We start from the raw sequence: 18,598 nt of genomic DNA, 5'->3' as shown, positions 1-18,598 counted from the left end.
TTTTTTATAAAAATAAATTGGTAACTATTGAAACAATTGAATTTCCAGCTCGGGTTTCTTGATCCTTGCTAGCTTGAATAGGTTCTGGCAGTTGTAGAAAAGCATTTGTATTCAGAAATGATGATGTTGATCCAGAAGCTTGAATTTTGTGAAAACTGCTGAACTGTAAATGCTTTTCTGTTTCTACAGTATAGTCATCAATCTGCAGGATCTATAAAGCCGTATCCCTTCAGTTTAATCAAAAGATCCTAAAGGTGGAAAGGTACTGTCCTCAGCAGTAATCTTATCTATCTCCCAGGAACAGCTTCTCCTGCAAGGTCTGTTCACACCCTGCAAGGTTCAGACGGTCTCCCACATTTTTTTGTTAGTCTTTTCTGCAGCACTTGCAAATGCTCTTAATTAGGATATATTTGAATGTAAAGGGCAGTGGCCGAACTGGAAGGGAAAACTGGAAGTTGAGTTTCTCCAGCAAGTTCCTAGATCCCAAAACTTGTCTGTGTAGCACTGCCAAGCAGGATTGCTTCATATTTTTTTAATAAGGATCTTCTTTACTATAACACGTGATTTAAAGACTTCCAACTCCACCACACTCTTTTTGAATGCTCTAGTTCTGTGTTTGTAAATGGCAATGCTGGATTGCCCAGATAATTCTGGTGCTGTGAACTGAGAGTAGTTTGAGTTTTATGTTTTTTAGTGTATATAGCTATAGACATCAGCATTTTATGCAGAATATTCGACCTCCAGGTGAAAATGGTTTCTTACACAAGATTTGCCCCCCAGTAGTAGGATGAGATCAGTCTATCAAATTCAGTATGCTTACTGGACCTAGTTGAACTCAAACATTACAGACATAGACTAAATTGAGATGTTTTCCCTCTTTATTTAGAGGTTGTGGAAAGAAAAAGTCAGATGGGGGTCATTAGGGGTGGATGATACAGAGAAAAGAAGGAGTTAAAGCTAGGAGATGAGTCCCAATTTCAGGGATCCCAACTGCACACCCAGGAAGGTTGTATTTCTTAAGCCTACCACAATTCATTTGAAAATTCAAAGCAGCACTTACCATTCTGGGAAGCCTGTATAACCTGCAGTTCCAAGTGATCAAGCACCTCTAATTAAACCTTACTTGGGCCTGGGGGAATTTATTGTAATCTACAAACTGGCTAGGGTAGCAGCTCTTCAGCGGAACGGCTTCCTAGCCCATCCCTTCCCAAAGGTGATACTTTGGTATGTCCAGCATAGAAGGTATCCTAATAAAGCAATTCAGTGAGGAGTGTGCATAAATGCTTTGCTGGATCGACCTGTGACAATGCTGAGGGGAAGAACACATTTATTCTTTCTTCTTCTTTGTTACTCTGCCACGCTTCCTGCAGCAGAAGAGGCAGCATTTGACAAGAACGAAGACGGTGATGGCCACGCAGATGAACAAGAAGGCCAGAACATCCAGGCAGTGGTACTGGTACCAGGTGAGATGGTGAGAAGCTGGTCTCAAGTGCTTTGCTCCTTTGTGGCGCATGACAAATTCAATCCAGAAGACTGCTCTGTCCAGAGGCTTCATAGGCTGGTCGTGATGAATCCTGGATAACCTCAGAGCATTTTCCTTATAGCTGAGGAAAAGAGAAGAAAACAAGGGAGATCTGTCATAGCTCCTGAAGGTGCCCATCCTCAGCCCACTGTCCTGTTGAGGAAGTGTTTAAAGCCAGAACCTCTGGCCTTTACTTTGATCAATGTTACTACATATAGTTGAAACTAGCCCAATTTGCTCCTGTTTGCCTGAAGTTGAATTATGGGTTGTAATAGAAAAAGCAAGTCTTTTTCCAAGGAAAATTACTTCAGTTATTGCTTCAATCAACAACACAAGGACGGTTAGTGTTGTTACCCAGAGCCTTCAAAACTATAATAGCCATGAACATTAAAAGGAGAAAACGGAAAACTATTTCAGGAGCTGCTCTGGGTTTTCCCAGATCTATTTTCTTCAAAGAAAATGTATCAAGAAAGTAGAATTACTCGTCTCTCTCCCACAAGATGCTGATTTGCAGAAAATAGGGAGGTGCCTAATAGATGATCTGCTTTATTTGAAAGCCATCAAATTCCAGCTCTTAAGTACCTTAGGTTCCTGGAAAAGCCAGCAGAACTCCTCACATCAACAACCCAATATATTAAAACCCAATCCTACCCTTAGGCAGTAGCAAAACTCACGTGGAATTGTTAATGACGGTATTCAGTGCATCAACTAGTTCCTGTGTCTTCAGCGTGCCAAAATCCAACTCAACGGCGGCTCCCTTTGCCCTCATGTGAGCAATGTTGTCGTGCTGGTCAGCAAACATGGGCATGCCGACCAAGGGGATCCCATGGTAGATAGCTTCGTAGATGCCGTTGGTGCCACCGTGAGTAATGAAGGCCTTAGCCAAAGGATGGCCTGGAAGAGGGAAGGAGAGAAGTGTGTGGCAGCAACTGCTGCAGACCGTGTTTGCTGGAACAAGAGCAAATCACCCAGGGAGGCCCCAGGGTTGAGGAGGGAGCTGCTGGGTCCACATCAGAGCACGCACACTGCTTAGCGAGTCACCGTAAGGTCAAAAGTAGCCTTTGCCCTGGGCAATGAAGGCTGGAAGGGTAAACCTCAGCTGCTTGAGGTACAGAAATAATCATAGCAGCGAGTGTTGGGTGGCTCGCGGGTTCTCCTTTGGTTTTGCATGATTCTCGTTTGGTTTTGGTGGAAAAACAAGGAAACCGCTTTGGCAAGGACTGAACCCAACTCGGATAAAATCATTCTCACCAAGCAGATCATTTTGAGGTATCCAGTCATAAATCCTGGTGTTGGGGCCCAGAGCTTCTGGTTTTCTTCCTTTATACCGCCAGAGAACCTTAAGGAGAAGGACATTAAGATAAACATACTGATTTTTACACACTTCTCTATCTTATCCCACCAAGGGTGGGTCCTTATCTCAAGGGCATACACCTTTTCTCAGTGACTCAAATACCTTCTGCTCCAGATTAGCTTACTATGTACTAGGTTAGTTTTTATGTACTTTCTACTTAGAGTATTTTTTATTTTGTGGCCTGTGGACACACCTCAGTGTGCTTTGGTTTAAAGAGGGGCGAACACTATGGGAGGTGACTGTAAAGTTCAGCTTCCTGCACATGAAAGAGCCAGCAGAGATGCAGATGAAAATCAAGGCTGCCAGACTGTGCAGGACTTGCTGAATGCAGCGAATGGAGGTGAGAAAGGAAAGGGAGGAATAGGATATGTTGTAGACTGAGACGAAATTCACCTTTTGTGGAATCTGGCTGAGGGCACGAGCAATTGTATTACTTTTTTCAGCAGTAAGGTTATGGACCATTGATCCGAGGGAAAACACCACGATGCCATGTTCTCCCGAGCTCTGGACAAATTCTTCCATTTCCTAGGAGAGGTAGAAATTGTGTTCAGCATAAAGAGGCCCTTCAAATTGCAAAAACTTACATAAACAAAGCACCATTACTGAATTTACCAAGGAGAAGATAATGGCTTACAAGTACCTCCAGGGAGAGCAGGCTGTTACAAAAATATACAGCTTTTTCTTTTTTCTGCTGGGCATGTAAACCGGGAGCAGAACAAAGTCAGGATACCTTTGGTAATGGCTTTGCAGGCTGGCAGTGGAGTCCTCCAACAAACTCGAAGTTGGGCACGAAAGGGCGTGGGAATTCAAAATCCCAGTATGTCCTAATGAGCCACATCTCCGCTTTCCCCATCGTCTCACACAGGGTCGTGGGCCTTCCTATGGGAAAACAGGAAGGCATATACAACACGTGCAGGAGGAGTCTTGTTTGCTGCAGAGTGCAAAATAAAAGCCTTACCTTTGTCTCCTGGCACTGCCCTTTAGTGCAATCTATTGAGTCAAGCACAAATGGGGGCAAATCCAAGCCTATTCCTAGCCCTGGCTCCTGTTTTGCCTTGCCCCATCGTCTTGCAAGAGGCAATAGCATCTTTAAAACAGTATAAAACCTTTAGGATGGGTTTAGAGCAGTACCCGAGTACATAGGAAGCGTTTAGTTTCTGAAGTAATATAGTTCTTGCACTGTTGGAAGCCTTTGCTACCTGTGCTGGCAGTGAAATCTCACTTTGGGTAACAAAGTAATCGGAAGATTTAGGGCTGAATAAAATAGAAATTTAAATCCCAAAGTTGATCAGTCGAGTAGGAGGAGGAAAGTTGCAGTGAAGCCCTCCTGCGTTTTGTCAGATGGTGACTGGCTGCTCAAGTTGCAGTGCAAGGCAAGTACAGCCAGCCCCGGTTCTCCTGGAGATCAGCACAAAATTCCTGCTGACACATCTTGAAAAAAATATTGGCCCAAACCGTGGGATCCGTGAAAATGATTCTAGGCAAAATTCACCCAGGAGAAAAAAAAAAAATCCAATGGGAACAAAAAAACTGTAATTTAGCTACTTTTGGGAAAAAAAAAAACTCAGATACCCTTTGAATGTTGCCTTGGCAGGATTGTCCCAATGTGTGGAACAAGGGAATAAAAGGATTAGAAATGTTAATGATTGTCTGAAACCAGTTCAAAGCAAACGGTAATGAAGCAGCATAACAAGCAAGAGAAAAAATACCTGTAGGACATCTTTGCTTACTACCTGATCATCATTACAGATTATGCTACAAATCTCTTAAAAAAAAAAAAAAAAAAGAAAGAAAGAAAAAAAAGTAGTGATTACTCAGTTACTACAGTGAAAATTAACTTATAATGGAAGTAAAGCCTGCATAACAGTCAGAGTGACATAAAGGTGTTGGTCTGTAAACCAGGTTGTAAAGGAATCAAGTCTTGTGCAACTGAAAACTTCAATAATAGTAACAGGGATAGGCTTGGCAGGCCAGGCAAGAGTTCTAGGAAATACGGGAGAGATTGCAGGGTAACAGAACAGATTCCCTTATCTGCCTAAATGCTGATACTCCGTACAGGATACAAAGTCTGTTGAACTAAAAGAAGGCCTCGTTTTAATAAACCCAGAGACAGGCTTGGGCTGCACTAGGTTACAACAAACTTCCCATGCATATCCTGAAAGAAAACTGTATTTCAAAGTGTGAATGATATGGGGAGGAGAAAGCTGATGGTTCTTAGCATTTATTCATGGAAAAGAGAAAAAAAAAATCATGCTTAGCATCCTGTACCAAACAAGGACTGAAGATGGCACCTGCTAATGCAAACCGTGAATGAAGGGGGCATTTTTTTGCTTTTCTGCTGTCCCAAACCAGACAGTGTTCCCAAGCCAGTTCTCCTGGCAACATGAGAACTGAGTTACCCCTCCACTACTTCCCATGCCTTGCACAGAATTATCCAAGGAACATATTTGCCCTCCAATCTGTATCTACTGCCTCCCCAATTATACTTGGGCCTGTCCTGAAAACTAGGAGATGATAACTAGTCTCTAAAACTCCTCTAGAGGCACTAAAATGGGCATCCAGCTCCCTGGAAGAGCACACCAACAGTCGCGTCACTGACAGAGATTTGAGCTATAAACTAGGGACTGATAAAAGGCTGATAAAGTGAATTTTTAGATTTGGCATAGAAATACGGACTTTTTAAGCAGAACTCTTCTTAAAATGTTGTTTAAAAGAAAAATCAGGTACCTGTTTGGCAACAAAAGAATGCATCCAGAACTTAAGCTTGACTTTTGCTAAGCCTTCAAAGACAGAACGAGAACTGGTCGGGTTTCCGAAACGTTCGAAAGGCAAAACCTGTGCAAAAGAAGCAACCGCACGCTACAGCCACCTTACCTAAAATATCACTGTAGTACTGATCCCAATTTTCTCGCCAAAATTTTAAGTGATAATAGTCCATGTAAAGGTAGAAGAGGAAATTCTGCAGTCTCTCTATGAAGTGCATTCTGTCTGTCATCCTTCCCATGCTGGCAGGCACGTAGGAAGGTGGGGATGGCAGCCCACCACAGAGCCGCTCTGCCGCGTTCCCCATAAAGAAGCGGAGGCTGTAAACAAAAGGGATTCCCAGGATTTCTGCTACGAGCTCGCCACAGGCAGCCATAGGGTCGGCTATCAGAACATCAAACTTGGCCTCGTGCAGCTTCGCCATCAGCTGTGGGTTTAGGAACAAGGTGTCACAGATCATCCTGGAGGTGTTTGCAAAGGCCTCCAGGTCCTTTTCCATCTTCCACAAGTGCTCCAAGAAGGACAGGTCAGCTAAGTCGTTCATCCAGGTACCAAGAAAATCCTCCATGAGGGCATCGAAGGATTCCTGGGTAAAAGGCACATGCAGGACCTCAAAAGTGAAGGGGGAGGAAGTGTCTTGGTAGTCAATGAGCAGATTGACAGAAGATACCAGCACAGTCACCTCGTGACCTCGGTGAACGAGCTCTTCCAGCAACACTTTCACATTGATCCAGTGACTTGCATCGGTTGGCCAGACCACCACCTTCCCACAAAAGCCAGGACTCCAGCAGCATGAGCAGGCCCAGAGCAGCCAGAGAAACCGTTGCCCCATCATCCTGCCTGACAATCCAACTCTAGTCTGGCTGATCTGGAAGCGGTTGAACTCTTCTGACTTGTAAATACCTCTAGGGCCAACCAATAAAAATGAGAGTCACTTGCTGTCAACCTTGGTGAGAGGGCATGTCGGGACTAAAAGCCTGACACCGCTCAAAAGAAGGCTGGGCAAGCAGTAAATCCCGTTCTGGAGTCTCCAGAGCCATGGGAACCTTCGGGAATCAAAAGAGTTTCCATTTGAGCTCTCCACAAAGTGTGCCTTCCATCATGTGACAATGTGGGGCACCTCCGAGCTCTGCAAACTGCTGTTTGCCCTGGCAATGTGTCTTCAAGGGGAAGCTATGTGTTCCCAGGCCAAGCAGGAACCAAAGCTGCAGAAGGCACCTGAGGAGGCCATGGGCCCTTTTGAGCAGGTATGTGATTAACCCAGTCCTTGGGTTATCACTTAACTGCATCCTAGGCTTGTTCCTTTGCCCTGTAAAAACCAATTTGCCTGTAAAGCCAGCAATAATCTTTACCTCCTCATTCACTGAGCAGCAGTAAAATGTCCGGCTGTGATTGACACCTAGCCCACAATGTACTCTGGTCGATGGATGTCATGAACACTCAACACTGCCTGTGGCTGGAAGGATGCAGTCCTGGTAGAGGTCATACCTGCACTCCTGGGAACATCAGCCCTGTTCAAGAAGCAAGCCTCCGGGAGCTCAACAGCTCAGCTTTCTCCCCGAGACTTCCAAAGCAAGAGGAAAAGGCCATTTAGAAAGCATTTGCTTTCCCAGTGCAACAGGGGAAGCAAAGCACCTGTCCCAACGCACACGGGGCTTTCCTGTTGCAATTACCCTCTGAGCTCCCTGGCACAACGATGGGGAGTTTAATGCCATGATAAAGACTGATAACACAGTCCCTTGTTCCCCTCTCCGCCTCCGGAGCACCAGTGGAGGGGCTCAGTCTCGGAGCAGCACCAGCATATCCAACACGGGCTACCATTTTCCACGCAGCGCATGGTCCCCGCAGCCCTGCAGCCAGCACTGCGCAGAATCAACCCGTTGTGTTCCTGCCAGCACCGTGCTTCCCCGGCTCTGCCAAGCCCAATAAGCAGCCCACGCAAATACAGAGTTCGGCGCTCCTGTAACAAGGCTTCCCGCTAAGTCACACCCCACCACAGAGCAGTAAAATCCCCTAGGGCTTCCCATTGAAGCGCTATTACCTTTCCCCCCACAGAAGCAAACCTTCAAAGAGAGTGTTGCCCTTACTGCCTCCTCACAGTTGTGGCAATTCCCTAAAAGAAATCATAGTAGATCCATAATTGTCACTATAATTGCTCTTAATCAAAAAAAAAAATATATATATATATATAATCCTAATGAACTAAACATCTGCTATTGCTATAAAATGCTTTAAAAAAAAGGCTGAGCCACAACCACTGGAAGTCTTTTATCTCTCAGTTTAAAAGAGCGAAGGCTTTGGGTATGGTGAAATTGTGGTGCTAATTTATTGCTTGTGGTGTCAGCCAAGCCTGGAGTATATACATATATATATACACAACTACTGTGTTATTTTCTTTTAAGTGGCATTGACACTGTTTACCCAGCCTGAAAGGGCCCTCAGGGCATTTGCTGTGTCAGTGTAGCTGGAAACAGGGCAGGTTTGTAACTATTTGGCTTGCTCAGCATGACAAAGGGATTTTGGGAGGGCAAAAGGAGTTCAGGATCGCCTCGCTCCCGACTCGGACTTTAACCGCCAGGCTCTGAGTACCTGGTTTTGGGCTCAGGGCTGATGCAATCTTTGAAAGCAGGAGTGGCCTTACCTAAAACATCACTGTAAAATTGATCCCATTCTCCCCCGAAAATTCTGTGGTACATGGTATCTGCAAGAGCGTAGAAGATGATGTTCTGGAGCTTCTCGGTGAAGGACATCCTGTCGGTGAGGCGGCTGAGGATGGCTGGCACGTAGGAAGGTGGCGCCGGAAGCCCCCCGCAGAGCCGCTCCACCGTGTTGCCGATGGAGAAGCGGAAGGTGTACATGAAGGGGACGCCCAGCTTCTCCGCAAACAGCTCCCCGCCCGGCAGCAGCGGGTCGGTCAGAAGGACGTCGAAGGCGGATTTCCTCAGCCTCTCCAGCAGTGCTTCGTTCTTCAGGACTGCCTCGCAGATCACTCTGTTCGTGGAGCTCATGTTGATTACCATCTGATTCATCTGATAAAGCACTTCCCAAATGGGCTTCTGGCTCTGCTTGTAAATCGAAAAGTAGAAAACTTCATCCAGCAAGTCAGCCATCTCCTTTTTGGTGATTGGCACTTCAACCACCTCGATCGTGAAAGGTGAGGGCTGGCTGGGATCAAAGATGAGGAAGCATGAAGGTATCAGCACTGTCACCTCGTGGCCCCGGGCCACGAGCTGCTGGAGGATATAGTCCATGTTGAGCCAGTGGCTGTTGTCGGCGGGCCACACCAGCACTTTCCCACCATTCCCGCAGCCCAACAGTGCCAGCAGCCACAGCACCACCACCTCCTTCCCAGCCATGGCGTGACTTTGTGCAGTTACATGCGCGTAGCCCTCTTTTGACACAAGCAGCAAGGGAGGCCAGCCCAGGCTGGTCCCGCGTGACTCCGCCTCGCATACGTGGGCAAGGACCCAAGGTAGCTATTGCAAAATCCTGGATAATGTTTGCCCTGGAGAGGTGCTTTCCCCGGGAAGCGGTGCTTTCTCTCAGGCCGCAGGGAGAGCTGTGGGCCCCACATGCACATCTGCCCTGTCTCCTGCTGTCTCCTCTTGCCCACCTCGGGGCTCATGCCCACCCCCAGGCATGGAGCAATATTTTAACTGCAGCCTCTCTGCATTTTTTTTTTCTAAGAAGAGGGGAAACTTTCATCCATTTTGCTGTTCAGACAGCATCTGGGCACCCAGCAACAGTGTTTACCTGCGCCATGGGCACCCCATGGCTTTATATTGCTGGTGTGTTTGTAACACACTGATGTGGCAAATCCAGGTTGCAGCTAGAAAACTTGGCCCTCCACGTGGGTGAATCTAGGTGTGAACATGAGGAACTCAGTGCCTGAACAAGGTTGTCTCCACATGAACCTGCCTTTTGCAGAGCCAGAGCCTGTATGTGATAGTGCAAGCTGTCCTTGATGCCACTAGGTGCCAATGATGCACCGCGAGTAGGACCGGAGATTCTGCTGAATGTCTATATTCTTACACATTTCTGCTCTGCAACTAAGAGATAATGTAAGCCCTTCTCACTGTGCCAAAAAAATCATCGCAGGGCTGCCAGCCAAGAATCTCTTGTTCCTTGTCGGCTAAAGCAGGGTCCTGCAGGGCCTTTGCTGCTGCTTCGGGAGCAGCCAGAGACTCCTTTCCTGATCCCTCCCAGATGAAAACGCAGGCGTTGGTACAGGCCTGGCGGTCAGGAGCCAAACTGAGCCCCTCTCTCCGCTGCGGGTAGCAGTCTGGTGCGTTTGTCAAGTCCTGTGACATGCGAACGTATGAGAGGGAACTGAGCCCTGTGAGACATGGAAGGGCTCTGTTTCACAGGGCCGGTGCACGCTCAGTTCAAACAGCTCTTTGGCCATGCCAGTAATCCCTAGGTAAATTTATATTTCTGCCTATTTGCTGAAAACAGAGCAGAGGCCTGAGCATGAAGAACTTGTTTTGTGCAGGGAGGACTGGTTTTAAATGACTAGTGATGTAAGTGTGGTCTCTATTACAAAGCTACAACGGATTTCGGTATTGCTGCCGAGAGTGTCAAGGTTGGTTTCTAATTCACTTGCCCTCCTCATTACACTGATCTGGGCTAGGAAAAGGCTCAAATTCTGCTACTTTCTCTGCAAGCGGTTCCTAGAGAGGGAAACCCTTTTTGATTTTACATGGGCTGCCTGGCTGTATCTCTAGTCTCTGTTCCACCAAGGGAAATCATGAAAACCACTTACTTGTTGGCCAGCTGTTCACAGACCTCTCAGGTATCATCTGAGTCCTGTCTCATTTTTGAGCCCTTGGCTTTGCCACCTTGCCCTTCTTCTGGCTCCTAGAGCTGTGAGTCATGTTGTGGGAGGCTGTTTAATGAGCAACTGAAATAGCAGAAGGCTTACCTAGGACCTTGCTGTAGTAGGTATCCCATTCTCCCCAGTAGCTCTGGAAAACATAGTCTTGCAAGTGATAAGACACTATATTTTTTATTCTTTCACCAAAGGACATGCGGTCTGTGAGCTCGGAGAGGGCTGCGGGCGTGTAGGATGGCGGGGCTGGGATCTTGCCACAGTGCCGCTCCACTGTCGAGGCAGGGGTGAAGCGCAGCGAGTACACGAAGGGCACTGCCAGTTTGAGAGCCACGAGGTCGCCACAGAGAGTCACCGGGTCCGACAGCAGCAGGTCGTAGCTGGCCGCCTGAAGCCGGCCCATCAGCTCTTGGTTGGTGAGCACCGCATCACACATTTGCCTGTTTATCCGGTTCCAGTTTACGGAGAGTTTTCCCAGCTCCTTGTAAAACTGCCAGAAAGTCAAAGCGGTTGGTCTGTGGTTCAGCCACAGGGCTACTATATCCTCAATCAGGTTCTTGACTGTGTCTTTCTTGAAGGGCACAGTATAGACTTCAAACTTCTCTGCAGCCTCAGCCCTGGGTTTAATGAAGAGTGAAGCGTTTGAGACCAGGATAGTGACGCCATGGCCGCGATGGAGTAGCTCCTGTATAACTATCTTGATGTTTAGCCAGTGGCTGGCTTCTGTTGGCCAGACCAACACGTTCCCACTGAAGGCCAGCCCTACAAAAGCCATCAGAAAAGACAGCAGCTGCAGGTGTTTCTTTGAGCCATGGGTTTTTGTGGCCATGGTAGTATAATGGGGTAGATAGCCTGGGTGCTTTCTCTTCCAGCCAGGAACACCCAATCTTCACGTCACACGTGATGGAGCTTTACTAGCACCCCCAGCAAAGGCAGGTCTTCGCCACCACCCAACTGAGACTTTTTAAAGCCACGACAGAGTAATGGACCTGGAACACCTTTGGTCTCTGTACTGAAAAGACAGAAGAGGACACTTGATGGAGGGCTTTGGTGCAACCCTGTGGGACCCTGTGACAGGACTTGCAGTGGCAAATGATACTAGAGATATCATTAAGTCTCCCCCATCCTTCGTTTGCTGTGTGGACCTGCCAGCACATACTGTTGGTAAATAATTTACTGGAGACTGTACTCTAGCCCCGGCCAAGAACTGCCCCCTCTCCAGGCTTCAACATTAGTTCAAGTTGGTGCATCTTCACCAAGGTACAAAGAGCAAGTGAGACCCAGACACATACACCACAATGCAAGCTCTGGTACCCAAATAATTCACCACCCTTGCTCTGTTGACTAGCAGTGGCCAAACAGGCCAGAGAAGCAGAGGCCACACAGTACATTTAAGTGCCTGATGTTAACATGCAGCCTTGGAAACACTACGCTTTTTCACCGTCCGCTTTGTTAGTTTTGGTGTTTTCCATGCTGATAGGGAAGCCTGTGTTATATCTTGGTGATAACAATGCTAACATACAGCAATAACAGTATGCCAGCCTCACCAGGGTGTCTCAGCCACAAATGGCATTTGATGTCTCTGCAGACAAGCTCACCTGTGCCCTGACTCCCTGATCTCTGCTGAGTGATGAAAGTCCTGGTAATATACCACATCTTCTGGGATGGCTCTCGTCTGGAGATACACTGCTTGATGTAAGTCACTACGTCCTAAAATAACCATCTCAGGACATCATAACCACCAGGAATCAAAATGAGACCACTCTACAACCCACATATAAAGCAATGCAATCAATTCAAGACATGGTGTGGGACAAATGCCATGCAGGAACAAAGGCTCTTACCTAGCGGGTTCTTGCGGGCTGTGAAAACATCATACTCTGGATGTGTTCGTTATGCCAGGGAGCTCCTGTCCATTGCCGCTTGGCTAAGGCACCTCAGCAGCTCTGAAGAGTTGTGACACCAGGCATAAGGTGCTTAAATAAGCACCTTAAAGCACCCCCTCAGGGTAAATAGGCACCCCCTCAGGGTGCTTAAATAAGTTCCACCCTGAATAGGACTATGCAATGAAGAGAAAGTAATACAATATGGGCTGATCACAATGGGGCATGTACTCAAGGGATTATTCTTTGCTTTGTTATGCTCCAGTAACTGAGTAATCAAGATTATCTTTCCTGTGTGTATTATACGATTATTACAGAGCCAGATTCTCAGGAGGAATTTGCATCCAATAGCTACCACTCAGGGATATGTTGTCTGACTGCTAAGTGGCTGCAAACATTTCTTTCATTCCTGTTAGGATCCTAGCTAGGAGAACAGGACCTTTTAAAGTAGATGTTAAAGACTTGCTCAGAAACTATCCACAGAAGCCAAGGCAATGCTTTCAAGTGCAGAGTTTTTCAAAAGTCCATCTATTGACCTTGCTGGTAAGTGCTGTATGTGTATTCTGGAAACCAAGACATAGTTTTAGCTACATGGAGATGCAGGGACCTGTAGACAGGCCTCCCTATTTTTAAAGTTCTGCCAGTAATATTCAACTTGGATCTTTCAAAACTTCGAAAATTTGAAGCAATTATATCCCCAGTATATTGACAGCAATGAGTTCCTGTATGATCTCTCCACAGACCCTTATATTTAGTTTCATATTTTTTTCTTTCAGGTCACTTGAGCTTACTTGGGAAAGTCCTACAGGAAACTTGAGGAAAGTTATTCTGGCAAATACCAAAGGGCCATATCCTATCAGTTAGAGTACATGAAGGCTTTGCTATAGGATTGCACTGATACAGCTCGTGATGTTCCCCTACAAGGGCAAACCTACCCAGGGAGATTGAGAGTTGCTGGTTCCTCTGAATTTCTTGTTTCTAATCCTTTATTATCTAATTACTCTGTAGAAAATGAGAACTCTTACTAGTAGAACTGGTACTGGAGGGTTATATTCCACTAATCTGTGGCTTAGAAGGATGATGCTCAGGTTACTCAGTGCAGAAAGGAGATGAACATTTTGAAAGGATTACAGAGCAAAATCCAATAAACACGAGCAAGGTAGGGCTAATCCCAGAAGCTGATGTTGTGGTGTGTTTCACATGTCTAGCAAAATGCTTAGTCATCTAAGGATTGCTGTGGAAGTGCATGCAATCTCCGACTTTAATGACTGCAGGTTCTTTGCGGGTATGGCTAGTTATGCAAAAGTTCAGGAATACAAGGCTAGTGTTTGCCTTGTAGTTAGCCTTGTAGTATATATGTGGTTAGCTCTCCCATTTCACTGAATGGGAACTACAGCGTGCATGGCACGTCTACACAACTTTCATAATACTTTGGTGACAACCAGTATCTCAAAAGCTCAGTGCCAGGCTGCGAAACAGAGGGGAGACCTGGAGTATATCACTTAAAAGTTGGTTCCTCCCCAAGCACAGGCAGGAGCAGTCATTTAAGGAGAAATGTTTGCAGGATACATGTACTCGTGCCCATTAAACACCTGCTTCCTCCTTATCCCAAGGGCAATAGAGATATGCCAGCACAGCTAAGTGAACTGGCAGCCCTATCTATCATAACCCCATTTACTTAGAAATTTTATGTCTTGATATCCCATACCCCTGCCCTCCGACCCTAGGACATCATAGACACTACACGTTCCATTTATAATACTTCACTTGCTTTTATTGATTCACTTTAAGATTTTTTTATGGATTCTTCTTATTGTCATTCTGATGCCGCAGGGACACCTTGGCACAAGCACCGCGGTGGCTCTCACAGGGGCTTTTACCACTCTGCAAAGGAAACATCAAATCAAATCAAACTGAGGAAGGCTCCAGGGCAAGGCGGCTGTCCCTTCCCAGGGCCAGGCCTTTCACCAGACCACCTGAACTCAACCACCACTTATTTTACCCGGTTAGGTCACTGCTGGGCTCAGCTGCTGAATCAGAGCGAGTCTGTCTTGGGGTAGGAGTCCCTCTGAGTGTGGGGAACAAACTCCTCCCACCCCTAGTGCCAAGCACTAATTTGTTCTTCTATTGCAACCTATTCATAACTAGTGATTTATTCATATATAAGCCCCCACAGGGGAAGTAATGCTAAAGTGAATTTCCTGCTAGATTTTGACACTGTGAATCCGGAAATTGTACATAAGACTTATCTTCCTGCTCACTTTCTGGTCCAATAATAATAATAAGAGGCAAAGCAAAGTTTAGTTCTGTTGGGGGGAAGTAACAGCAGAAACAACTTTTCCCACTTACTTCTTGCGTGCAGCGTGCTCAAGGCTCTAAGCTGCCTGGGTATCCTGCTGGGACAAAGTGCTGCTGCTCGACACCGAGAGTCTCGGGAACGAAGTTTGCACCTCGGCCTCGGTTCCTAAGCGGAACGACCGCCAGTTATTCCCCGGAGGTATGTCAGTATGTGAAGTTTGCACCTGAGCCTCGGTGTGGGTGGCCAGAAATGACTTTCTCGACACCGATGCCTGTGATGCCGCCTTCTCTTGCAGCTCAGCGTGCACAGAAGGCGCAGACAGCTTTTTCTCTCCTGAGGTGCACGTCTGGGACGTGGAGCGGGACACCTCACTCTGCTTTCCTTCAGGCACAGAGGACTGTTCCTGCACCTCCGTCTCGGAAGCGTGTGAAGGCACCTCCTCTAGACTGGGAAAGTCCATCCCAGAGGTTTGCACTTGGGCCTCAACCCACAACTCTGAGGAGCGCTGTTTCTTCCCCAGGGGCGTTTCAGCATCAGAAGTTTGCGTCTCGACATCTCTTAGCCTTGGGGGTGAGGGCACGATTTCAATGGGGGCTTCTGTGTCCTGAGCCTCTGGTGCTTCCAGGCAGGAGGAGGACAAAGGAGCCTCACTGGGTGAAGGAGAAGAAAGATTAACCTCTGCCTCCAATGTCAGCAGCAACGATGTCTGCACCTCAATGTCCTTGTACAATGAAAAATCATCTTCCTCTTCGTTGATGGTGAGTGATGAGGTTTGCACCTGCGCCACTGCTAGTGAGAATGTGGGAGGCCTCTTCAGCACTTTCGGGGCGGGAGTTTGCACTTGGGCATCCACGTAGAGCGGTGAGGAGCTGCTCTCCACCACGATTTCCACGCATGCTGCTTGCACCTTGGCGTCAACAAGCAACGGGAATATAGACTCCACTTTCATACCAAGCGATTCAAGATTCTGGTCTTACAAGCGTGTTTATGAGGGAGCTTCATCCTGCTCAAATTTGTTGGATTGTGCTTTTAAGCACACAGTTACTTCTGAGATACCTCCTCTGGCCTCATCATAGCTGAATCCTTGTTTCTGCCCCAGAGGCTTAGCAGCCTAGCTCTATGCAAAACCACAACATTTTGGCCTCTCCTAGCTGGTTATGCTGCAACTCTTCAGCTAGAAGCAGGCAAGCACAAGCAGCTGCTGGGGATCACTTTGAGACCAGATCCAAAAAGATATAAACCAAAAGCATCCCAGTTCTTATCGATACTGCAGGACAAATTAGGGATTTGTAGCATGCAATATGCTTTACATTTAAACCAGAGTTATATCTGCCTTATAAAGTGGCAGAAGATTTCATTAAAACATCATCTAGATAGAGCACAGCTGCAGCAGCAACATGATTGAATCTGCTTATGTGTCCAAACTAACGCAACACATCTAGGGAATGAGGTGGGGGCGTTGTAAAGCCTGGCTTTAAACCAGACCAGCCACAAATAAGAAATGTAGTGGGAGGAAGAAAGTGCCTGGAACAAATTACATAGAAACAAGTAGTTTGTGTCAGCCATGTCTGACGGGAACAGCGGAGGGAAATTCCAGCAGAAACACATCATGATATTGGTGTAACTTGTATAGAGTGACTGGACATGGAAGAACTGTGTCTTGCCCAGGAGCTGCTTTTTTTTTTATGGGGCATTTTTCCACGTAAAAGGAGAAGTGACTGAAGCTACCACAGTTCAGGTCTCTGCTCAGGTCTGTCCTTACCTGTCCTATTTCTTCTGGCTCCTCTTCAGGCTCTTCTGACTCAGCATTCTTTATATCGATACTGCAACATAAGAAGGCACAGAAGTTCAGAGCCTGCTCCGTAGCCATCAACAACGTAATAAACTAGTGTGACCAAGAAACACACACACAAAAATGCATTATAGAACACAGAAAAGCTTTTAATATCAGAGATAGAAGCAAAAAGCCATTTGTAATTATTTTATTGTGACTTGCGATAAAACCCCTTCCCTGGATTTTGCCCAGGTTTGTCTCTTACACCCAGATCAGGGCCAAAAAGGCATCCCAGAGGGCAGCGATACTGTGCTTGCCCCATAGTGGCATCCGCAGGTCTGACCCATGCTAATGCTGCTAGCACTTGCTGGTTTTGTTGGCTCACGCTCTGCTCTGTTAATGGAGCACAAAGTCAAAGAGGGTTTCCCCCTCTGCCCCTCCGTTTTAGATGTGTTGTGTGGAATTCTATTAATCTTGAAGAGCCAAATCCGGGAGCATGTTCAGGCACTGCAAGGTCCACGGATGCCTACTGGGGAATCTGGGTCAATGGGGACTACAGCATAAGCCAAGGACCTTTTGCAGAGCATTCCCCTGAGGAAAGCACATCTCCCTGTGAACTTCCCAGTTCATTTTTCAACCTCTTGGGACTACATCTCATCCTGCTTTGAGAAGGAAGTTGCATCCCTGGGGACACTTTGTGCCTACAGGTAATGAATGTTTCCTCCAAGTCCCTGTCAAGTTCTTTTCTGGCACAAGTATCCAAGGAAAGAGATCAGAGACAGATGAGGTCGGCATCAGAGGAAGCCAATGCCAAACAAATGCCACACTCGCAACTTCCTTCAACCACTGCAACATTAAGCAAAAAGCTCTTTTTAACCAAGGAAGCAGGATTTAGCAAGCCTATGTGGCTGTGTGTTTATGCTGTGTCACTGCCTTGCTGCCATTTATCTTCTTTTCAGCTGCACTGCTTTGGCAACTCCCTGATAGTGACCGAGCAACCCTGCCGCGGGACAGACCTCAGCCCTGTTCTCGACGCTGGTGAGGCCACACCTCGAATTCGGTATTGGGCTTTGGGCTCCTCACTATGAAAGGGATTCTGCGATTCTATGGTTCAGGCCGCAGGGCAGGAGGGGGCTTCCCTTGAAGGGAATCCTGGCGTTACCTTGAGGACGACTCTGTCGCCGGGCGACCGGTGCAGCAAAGGCTGATATTCCAGGTCCCTGGGAGCAGAACAGCACAAAAGTGACCAGTAAATCCTCCTTTCACCCGTGGGTTTCCTTTTTTCCCTTGGAGAACTGCTGGCCCCCAGCCCTCCCTGGGGCAGCCAGGATGCTCCCATCCTCATCCCTGGGACCAGCACCAGCTCTGCCCTCACCTCCCCTCTCCCCCATGGCCCCGGCAGCTGGGGGGGCTGCACGGCCATAACCGTGGTGGGTGTCACCCCCCGTCCCCCCCCAGCCCAGCCCCAAAGTGTGACCTCAGCGGGGGCTTTTCTGACACCTGCTGATGCGACGCTGAGGTAAGAGGGGAGCGGTGGCGAGGGGGCGTGTGTCGCGGCCCCGAGCTGCCTTTGATCCCCACACGCGGGGAGCATCCCCGTGCCAGCAGGGCCCTGGGGACTCGCAGGCCCACGTGTCCGCACACGCTGGCCAGAGGTGGGACTCGGATCTTCAGACCGTGGAAATATACTCCTAAAAATGGCCTTTGAACAGGTGTGGCTGGGGACACAGACATGCAGCAAGCACAACGTAAAATGTAGGAAACTCCACTGAGCTGAGGAAAACTTTGCATGGGCCAGAGGTTTCCATGGGCAACGAGTAACCAGCCAGGCAGCAAACTCCATTTTTGCAAAACAAGCCTCTTTTTTCTTCTCTAATGACATTATATAGAGACGCAAACGAGTGCTGGGGCAGTGCCATTGCCAAGGGATGACACTGGGTGGAGAAGGAGGGCAGAACAAGGGGTGGGGGTATCCAGGGGTGGGTTTGATGAGTGTGATGACCGCGGGCCTCAGAGCTCGGTGCGAAAGCGCAGGTCGGTCCCCGCCATCTTCTGGGCGTAATCCTCGTCGAAGCGCTCGCTCTGGGCCACCGTGAAGTGGTTCTTCCAGTCACCAGCGATGCCTGGGGCCGGGCGAGACAGGAGTGAGTGGGGCCACAGCAGTGCCAAGGGGAA

General features: G+C 47.6%; 1 protein-coding gene across 3 annotated transcripts; it reads right to left on the bottom strand.

Moving 5' to 3' along the window:
- Nucleotides 1-102: 102 nt before the first annotated feature.
- LOC112950587 (UDP-glucuronosyltransferase 2A2-like) lies at nt 103-11,296 on the bottom strand. Of its 3 annotated transcripts, none has more exons than XM_026043166.1 (6): nt 10,561-11,296; nt 3,607-3,755; nt 3,270-3,401; nt 2,774-2,861; nt 2,197-2,416; nt 103-1,604 (listed from the first exon to the last, which is right to left on the bottom strand). In XM_026043166.1, the coding sequence occupies exons 1-6, from the start codon at nt 11,294-11,296 to the stop codon at nt 1,328-1,330; spliced, it is 1,602 nt and encodes a 533-aa protein (XP_025898951.1). In that variant the 3' UTR covers nt 103-1,327. The 3 variants fall into 3 exon arrangements, with proteins under 3 accessions (XP_025898951.1, XP_025898952.1, XP_025898950.1); XM_026043167.1 differs by lacking the exon at nt 10,561-11,296 and adding an exon at nt 8,281-9,013; XM_026043165.1 differs by lacking the exon at nt 10,561-11,296 and adding an exon at nt 5,751-6,472.
- Between the last annotated feature and the right edge of the window lie 7,302 nt (nt 11,297-18,598).

Source organism: Nothoprocta perdicaria, unplaced genomic scaffold (assembly GCF_003342845.1).
Source record: "Nothoprocta perdicaria isolate Ctin4 unplaced genomic scaffold, notPer1 scaffold_322, whole genome shotgun sequence".
NCBI lineage: Eukaryota > Metazoa > Chordata > Aves > Tinamiformes > Tinamidae > Nothoprocta > Nothoprocta perdicaria.
The sequence above is the reverse complement of the archived record's forward strand: the minus strand, read 5'-3'. Positions and strand labels throughout refer to the sequence as shown.